The sequence below is a fragment of the Cucurbita maxima genome, unplaced genomic scaffold (assembly GCF_002738345.1).
Source record: "Cucurbita maxima cultivar Rimu unplaced genomic scaffold, Cmax_1.0 Cma_Scf00026, whole genome shotgun sequence".
In the NCBI taxonomy this organism is placed as follows: Eukaryota; Viridiplantae; Streptophyta; class Magnoliopsida; order Cucurbitales; family Cucurbitaceae; genus Cucurbita; species Cucurbita maxima.
The window spans coordinates 596,129-604,922 of NW_019272042.1; the positions used below are offsets into that span (position 1 = coordinate 596,129).

General features: G+C 37.8%; 1 protein-coding gene across 2 annotated transcripts; it reads right to left on the reverse strand.

The window, feature by feature from the left end:
* Positions 1-2,742: 2,742 nt before the first annotated feature.
* On the reverse strand, positions 2,743-7,140 carry LOC111499098 (probable leucine-rich repeat receptor-like protein kinase At5g63930). 2 transcript variants are annotated; one of them, XM_023150561.1, is made up of 3 exons: positions 6,617-7,140; positions 3,387-6,374; positions 2,743-3,305 (listed from the first exon to the last, which is right to left on the reverse strand). In XM_023150561.1, the coding sequence occupies exons 2-3, from the start codon at positions 6,325-6,327 to the stop codon at positions 2,923-2,925; spliced, it is 3,324 nt and encodes a 1,107-aa protein (XP_023006329.1). In that variant the 5' UTR covers positions 6,328-6,374; positions 6,617-7,140; the 3' UTR covers positions 2,743-2,922. The 2 variants fall into 2 exon arrangements, with proteins under 2 accessions (XP_023006329.1, XP_023006328.1); XM_023150560.1 differs by lacking the exon at positions 6,617-7,140 and having other exon boundaries at positions 3,387-6,462.
* Between the last annotated feature and the right edge of the window lie 1,654 nt (positions 7,141-8,794).

An 8,794-nucleotide genomic window follows, 5' to 3' on the forward strand; every position in this document is an offset into this window, starting at 1 on the left:
AAAACTGTATGAGATGCAATACTGCATTTGAAGGATTTTGGGCTAGAGTAAAGGCAAGGTCGAGCCTTAGGACTTGACCGAGAGTAGAGATAAGTCGGTTAGAGTTGCTATCGAGTGAACATATACACGTACTGGCTACATGTATTATCGAACAAAGTTTAATTTTTGCATAAATTATGTTCAGTTAGCGAAGAATAGTATCAGAGTTTGACACCGGACAATGTGCCTAAGAGGAGTCTGAGCCCCGAGGAGGAGTGAACACGAGACGGTGTGCTAGCAAAAAATTTGATCTCCATGAAGAATCTTTCGTCTAATCACTGGAAAAAAAATGGAGGATTTCGCAGCGGATCTCCATGGAGAATCCTCTTGCTAATACCTACTTATAAATAGAGTAGTTTGCACCCGATCTCCATGGAGCATCATCTCTTTGATTCCCACGAAAACAAACGAAGGATTTTGCACGAATAAAAAAATAACGGAGATGGAGAAAGCTTCCCCACCACATACATTATAGACATCTCTAGAAACAATAAACAATAAGTGAAAATGTTATCCAATGATCCATACATCTCATCATTTACGGCAAGAATAGGAGTATTGTAACAGTCTTAAACATACAATTCCACTTTTGTCTTCCATTACACTATTTATCGACTATAAAAGTGAAATAAACCAAGCACAAATGTGTTTATATTTATCTCTTTTTCTCTCTCGTTTCAATAAAAATGAGTTTATTTTCAACTCTTGCACTTTCTCTCTTAATTTTATTGCTCTTTGCTAACCAATTTACGACCGTGGAAGGATCAATCTTCCAAAACCCAGAGATTATGGTCAAGATAACAAATGCTTTGAAAGTTCAAAATCAGCTCACTGTTCACTGCAAATCAGGCGATAATGACTTGGGAGTCCACGAGCTAACACCTTGGGCCCGCTACGACTTTAGCTTTCATCCAAACTTGTGGGGCTCAACATTGTTTTACTGTTCCTTCCAATGGTCTGGCTCGTTTCATTACTTTGATATATACAAAGATAAGAGAGATAGAAAGAATTGCGAAGATGTTCTTTGTTCGTGGTTTGTGAGTGAGCAAAATGTGTGTATGTTCAACTATAAAACCAATCATTATGATATTTGCTATAAGTGGTAAGGTTGAATTTTAATTTGAAATAAATTAATGTTTTGTTATGTAGTTCTAGGGGGTTCTTTTGTTTTTTCTTCGTTTTTTTTTTTTTTTTTGAAGCTTGATGAACTATAAACAACGGCCTAAATTATGATATTAAGAATTGTTAACTTATTTTGGTCGTGATTGATAATCAAAAAAAGTATATGAGATAAAATATTGCATTTGAAGGATTTTGGCCTGTAGTAATAGTAAGATCGAGTCTTAGAACTTAGCCTAGAGTAGAGGCAAGTCGATTAGAGTTGCTATCGAGTAAACATATACATTTACCGGTTACATGTATGATCGAACAAATCTTAGTTTCTGCATAAATTATGTTCGATTAGTGAAAAAGAACCTTGCCTAAGGTCTAATGAAACCATAAAGTCAGTACGAACATTCCATTTATTTTTCCTAACTTTGAGAGAAATTAACAGAAAACTTTTCGATTTATATAAGGAAAGGATGATACAAAGATATGATATAAAAAGACGCTTTAAAATGTGTCATATATGATAAAGTAATAATATAAACATTTACATTAAGAAATGATATTAGAGGACGAAAATACGAACATTCCACTACAAATCGACATATCAATCTTTCAAGACCCACAAATTACCGTTGATATAACAAATGTTCTAAAAAATCATAATCAGCTCATTGTTCACTATAAATCTAGCAATGATGACTTGAGGATCCACCAGCTCCCATCTTTTGGCAACTATGCCTTCACCTTTCGACCAAACTTCTAGGGCTCAACACGGTTTTTTTATAGCTTTCAGTGCCCTGGCTTTTCGCATTAAGAAATATTATTAAATTTTTTATGATTATATATAATAGAAACAGTATTAGAAAATGTTCTAAAAAGACCCACAGATTACCGTCAATATAACAAATGTTCTAAAAAGTCACATCCATCTTTGGGCGGCTATGCCTTCAACTTTTGATCAAACTTCTAGGGCTCAACACAGTTTTACCGTACCTTCCAGTGGCCTCGATTTTCGCATTACTTTGATATCTACAAGAATGATAGAGATAGAACAAATGATTTATTTTTTTTTAACAACTGGTATAAAGATTATGTGAAGCATTAGAATCCTTACAACGACCCTCTCTCTTGTATTTATAAAAGAGAGATTGTAACATCTCAAGTCCACCGCTAACAAATATTGTTCATTTTGACCTGTTACGTATCATCATTAGTCTCACAATTTTAAAAAACATCTATTGTAGAAAGGTTTTCACACCCTTATAAGGAATGTTTCGATCCCCTCTCCAACTAACGTGAGATTTCACAATCCACCCCCTTAGGGGCCCAACATTCTCGCTGGCACACCGTCCGGTGTCTGATTTTGATACCATTTGTAACGTCTCAAGCCCACCATTAGTAGATATTGTCCACTTTGACCAGTTATGTATCGTTGTTAGCCTCACGGTTTTAAAACGCGTCTTCTAGGAAGAGGTTTTCACACCCTTATAAGAAATGTTTCGTTCTTCTCTCCAACCCTTTTTAAGCACTAAAATAAGGTCTATCAGATATGGATAGCAAAATCGATAGCGACAGATTATTCTATATCAATCGTATGCAAAACTATACAAAGAACACTTTATTGAATCCTAAAACAAATGCAAAATCTAAGCAATAGTTGGGTAACATAACCATTACCACATATGTTACAAACTCTAAAAAAGATATATTCTACGTTAGAAAAATGCAAGAACTATTCAGTTATCCGAAAACGAAGACTGCCCACCCGGAATTTCACGAGGCTGCGTCGTCCTTTGGGGCTAGAGTATAAGTTAGAGCTGGAATATGATCATCGTCAGGCTCGGTCGATTCTAAGAGCAAAGATACAACTTCCCGCATCGATGGCCGATGAAAAGGAGACGAACTTGTGCACATTAGAGCGATTTTTAGGACTGTCAGCATGTGATTGACCGTGCCTTGATCTCGAAGATTCAGTCGCTGATCTAGCATTTCACACGACATCGAGTGGTCTCGCATATAGTTTTTGACCCATGTGACGAGATCACCTCCCTGATCGATCGGCTGTACCGGAGTTTTTCCAGTTAGCAGCTCGAGTAAAACGACCCCATAGCTGTATATGTCACATTTTTCTGTGACCTTCATGGTGTATGCATATTCTGCAACAAATTAGGTGAGGTGGGAAGATTTAGTATTTCATTCACTAAAAGTCTAAATGAACAAACGAATGAAACGATTACCAGGAGCGATGTATCCATACGATCCCGCGACTGCTGACATCGACTTCGACTGAGGCATGTCCATTACTTTTGCTAAACCAAAATCACCAACATGAGCCTCAAAGTTATAATCGAGGAGAATGTTATTCGATTTGATATCGCGATGAACGATCCTTGGTTTGCAGCCATGGTGTAGATAGTTAAGTCCCTCTGCAGCTCCAACGGCGATTGTAAACCGAGTCGGCCATTCCAAGTTACATGCCGTCCCGTGAAGCAACTCACCCAAACTACCCCTTTCCATGTACTCATAAAGAAGAAGATTTGAGCCCTGATGATTGCAAAAACCGTATAGTTTAACGATATTGCGATGTCGAATCTTTCCTAGTGTCGAAATCTCAGCTCGGAAGCTATTATCGATGTTGCTCCCTTCCCTGTTTGATGCTAACTTCTTGACAGCAATCGTCTGTCCAGAATGCATCACTGCCTTGTATACAGTTCCACACGCACCTTTTCCCACTACGCAGCTCTCGTGAAAACTATTAGTCGCTTCGATTAGATCTTCGAAAGTAAAACCTTCCTTAGGTGGGAAATAGACATCCGAATCCATAGATTGTGTTTCCTTGTTTTGCACGATTTCTGATGGATGTCTCATGCAATATAAGATGATCATAATAAGAACAATCGAAACTCCGCCTATAGCAGCTGCAATCCCGGTTATGATTCTACCTCGACGTGCATTTACGCTATTGAAAGATGGAATAGATGGAGACGATGAATCTCCATTGCAGTTGCCAAGAGGTTCGCCACAGAGCCCCTCGTTGCCAACGAAGCTACTCGTGGGCATATTCTGAAACAAGGGTATCGAAGGGATTGGGCCGTGAAGGTCGTTGTAGGAGACGTTACAGCTCATTAAACTCGAAAGATTCGCAAAGGAGATCGGTATTTCACCGGACAAATCGTTGTTATTAAGCAGGAGATATTCCAATAGATTCAAACTTCCAAGCTCTGGTGGTATTGAACCAGTTAGCATATTGAAACTAAGGTTCAAAGCAATTTGTAAGCTTTTCAAGAACCCCAACTCAAAAGGAATGCTACCAGAAAATGAATTGCCACCCATTTGCAATTCAGTCAAATGGGAGAGATTCATGAGTTCTTGAGGTATACTTCCAGAAAATTTATTCTCTGAAACTCTAAGAATCTCCAACTGTAAGAGAGATCCAATCTCCTTTGGCAAAGCATTTTCGAAGCTATTGTGGCTGAGATCGAGCCGTTGGAGAATCGTACAGTTGACAATCTCAGGTGGAATCGACCCCGTAAAACGATTTGACGAAACATTGAAAGTCACCAACCGTACGAGGTTTCCGATCTCGTTCGGCAAACTAGACATAAAGTAATTATTTGCAATATGTAACCTTTGCAACTTATGGCAATTTTGAATCTCTGGAGGAAGAGGACCACTGAATCTATTGTGGTCCAAGTCAATAGCAGTAAGGTTCACCAAGTTACACAACTCGGACGGAAAGCCACCGGTTAAGCGGTTAGCAACGAGACGAATCTGCGTCAACGGTTTGCAGTTCAAGATCCCGGTAGGTATGTTTCCATAAAGGTTATTCGACTCCAAGTTCAAGATGGAGAGGTTAGAACGATGACATAGATGGGGAGGTATTCGTCCTGTCAAGAAGTTGTCTGAAAAGTCGATATCCGATAGGTAGCTATATCGACCGAGTCCTTTCGGAATGGTACCGCTCAAACTGTTGCTGAAAAGCTGCAATTGAAACAATGCAGGCATATACTGAAACCCGAACGGAACAGGGCCGGTGAGGGTGTTGATTGAAAGATCAAGTTTAGTCAAGTTACTCAAGCTACTAAGTTCATTTGGTATAACACCAATCAGCTTATTTTGAAAGAGGTAAAGTAATTGGAGACCTTTTACGTTACCGAGCTCTTTCGGTATCTCACCGGTCAAATAATTCTCGGAGAAGTCTATCTCCGTTGCCAAAGAAAGGTTCCCGATCTCCCTCGGAATAGTTCCGTTCAATGCGGTTCGGTATATAAACAAATACTTCAAAGAGATTAGGTTCCCAAACTCCTTGGGTATAGGTCCACCAAGATTGTTCTCATACAGAGCAAGCATAGTTAAACTTGTACAATTCCCAAGCTCTTTTGGTAGAATGCCAGAAAGCTGATTCTCCCAAAGAATCAACTGAGTCAAGTTTCTAAGCATGCCAAGCTCCTTTGGTAACTCCCCTTCTAACTGGTTTTGAGCAAGCCCAAGTATTTCCAAGTTCTCACACCGACCTATTTCACCCGGTAAGCTCCCCGAGATCGCGTTTTGTCCTGCTCTAAACGTTCTCAACCTCTTCAGATTCCCAAAAGAACGAGGCAACGAACCCGTGATATTGTTCGTATACGCAACTAACTCATACAACGATTTCAAGTTTCCGATCTCTTCAGGAAAAGAACCACGGATTCGATTATTACATATATTCAACGTAACCAAAGAAGTCAGTCGTCCGAATTCATATGGAACTTCACCATCAAATTTATTGTTGTTCAAAGCAAGATATTCCAACTCGATACAATTTCCAATCTCTTTCGGTATTCTTCCACTGAATTCATTCCAGGAAAGATTGAGATGAGTCAAGTGGATTAAACTACCAACGCTCGAGCTTAAAGGACCTGAGAGATTCTTTAAGCTCAAGTCAAGAGACCAAACCACTCCTTCCTCACCAGAACTACAGCTTACACCACTCCATTCACATGGCGTTTCTTCGCTCGAATTCCAATTTCTTAACGAACTAAATGGATCAGAAAGAGCGTTTTTCAAGTCTAAAAGAAAATAACCTTCTGAATTCAACCCATGTGAGATGTTAAACAGAAAAGCCAGTAGCAGCAAACTCCCAACGAGTTTCGAACCCGAAACCGACATGAGTTCTAAACAATACAACATCTTAACTATCATCCCACCAACCAGAGGTACAACATGAGCTGATAAGAACAGTTCAATAGCTGCAAAGAATTCAAACATGAAACAGTAATACAATGTTGACAATCCTTCAAATCTCATTGGATTCTTAAAGAGAACAAGGGAATCCAAACAAAAATTCCCCAAACTTTTATGTGATCCAAACAAACAAACAAACAAACAAACATCAGACAAGTCTTGTCACAGGAATCTATGAAAACCATATACGACAAACTGCTAAAATCTATGAAAAACCATAGAAATGAGTGAGAAAAAAGAAAAGTACCTGTGGACTAGCGATTAAAATCATCATCAGCCGCCATAAATGAAGCAATAAAAGCATGAAATCCACCACTGTCTCTGTTACAATCAGGTAGAACACCGAAACAGAGGCGAAACTTTCAGCTGATGAGCTGAAATCGAGGGCAAGATTTGGCGCCTTTATTTGCGGCTTTTTGGAACCCCAAAAGCTCGCGATTGCGAAAGAATCCCAAAATCATCGCAGAGATTTGAAGTATTTTACAAAGTTAATGAAAACCCATCAAAGAATCAAGAACAGAGACATGAAGTTGAGATCCTTTAAGAATGATATTAATCGAAATGATGAAGAAAAGGGGTAGTTTCTAAAGATGGGTATGATTTGAAGAGCTTATTTAGGTTGATTCTTGAGGGAAGGGTGAGATTAAAGCATAAAATCCTGCTCCGTGGAGTATGATGGAGCTCCTTCTGCTGTGCTGCCATTCATTACTGACCAATTCTTTTTTTCGTTCTTCACTTTGTGAACAGAAACAACCCATTCTTTATCAACTCAATTTCTTGTTCTACAAACTTTGAGGTGCAAGTTTGAACTTCAAATATTTTGATTCGATCAAGTTTTTATTTAACTCTTGCCAAGTGTGAAAGTTTTATTTTATAACGGTCCGGCGTCCTTGATGGCACACCGTCTCGTGTCTACCCCTTTGAGACTCAACCTCCTCACTAGCTCTGGTGCTATTTGTAACGACCTAAACTTGTCCTCTATGAATTTTTCCTTTTTAGGCTTTCCCCTCAAAGTTTTAATTAAACCTTGTAAGGAGAAGTTTTCACCGCCTTCTAAAACATGTTTCAAAACATGTCTGTGATTTTTTTTTTTTTTAGGTGTAATTATATAGGTTAATTTGAATTATTATAAATTTATATAAATATAATATTAAAAGATAGGGATTAAGTCGATCTTCTTTTTCGATGACTCAGTCATAGAAACTTGTGTTGGTGTGTGAAGATAGTCTGGACTTTTAAGAAGCTAGGAGGTGAAATACTCGAGTACTGAATTTGAATCTAGAAATATGATTCAAATCCTGGCTCAATTATAGGAACTCGTGTTAGTCTATAGAGATAGTCTTCGCCCTTAAGAAACGATGAAGTCGAATACCGGGTATTTAATTTGAATTCAAAATTATGATCCAAATCCTGGGCATTGGTCGTTTCATCCCCCACTCTCCACCTAAACAAAGTGTAACAGTCCAAGTTCACCACTGGCAGATATTGTCTGTTTTGGTTCATTGTGTATCGTCATCTACCTCACGGTTTGAAAACGTGTCTACTGGAGAGAGGTTTCCACACCCTTATAGAAAATGTTTCATTCATGTCTCTAAATGAAAATAAATAATTTCAAAATTAAATATTGGGAAAAATAAAAATAAAAGAAAAGGAAATAGAAGTTGTTCCTTGCAAGGAATTTAATGGAAGAGAATTGTGGAGAGGAGAAGGGAAGGGACAGAAGATTGGACCGGGCCCAAAGAGATCAAAGAATTGGGCCCATTAGAGGGCCCACAGAATTTGGTGGTGGGCCCACCCAAATCCACTAATAAAAGTATAATAATAAAAATAAAAATAAAAAAAAGCTGACGTCAAAATCAAACGGCTCACATTTGCTTAAGAGTCTAACAAACAATCATTCACCGTTGAAAGAATGGGATAGGATGTGAGAAGTGCCCACTTTGCTGGTACTCACTATAATTATTGGTTTTTTAATTTTTAAATATTATTTTTGTTCCACATTGCTTTTATAAATGTCCAATTTTAATAATTGTTTTTTTTATTTATTAATTTTAAATTTTAGTTTTTTTATTTATAAATTTTAATTCGTACTATTTTATATGTATAATTTTTCATTTTTATACATGTATATACTAAAGTCTCAAACTTTATATTATGTGTATTAATGTAATATAGTTGTTATGCCTAGATGCTTACAAATAAATAAATATGATAGAGACAAAAAGGTGAGTGACATCTTTCTAGAAGCAATGCAAGCCCATGTCACCTCTAATGAAGGTGGTAGGCAAAATTAGGACTAAAGAGAGAAAAATAAATTAAGATCGAGAGAAGTTAGGTTTATCTGGCTCTAGCTCTCGTGTAAACCACCTTTTTCATTTGTTCGTTCTAAAAAATTTAAAAGTTGCAATATTACTCGTACAGGTTG

Bases quoted from the DNA above. Each gene is read 5' to 3' on its own strand.
- LOC111499098 (XM_023150560.1), bottom strand. From the start codon at position 6,432: ATGAGATTTGAAGGATTGTCAACATTGTATTACTGTTTCATGTTTGAA. The intron at 3,306-3,386 runs GTAATCGTTTCA...AATTTGTTGCAG, and splicing joins GTATGGATACATCGCTCCTG to AATATGCATACACCATGAAG.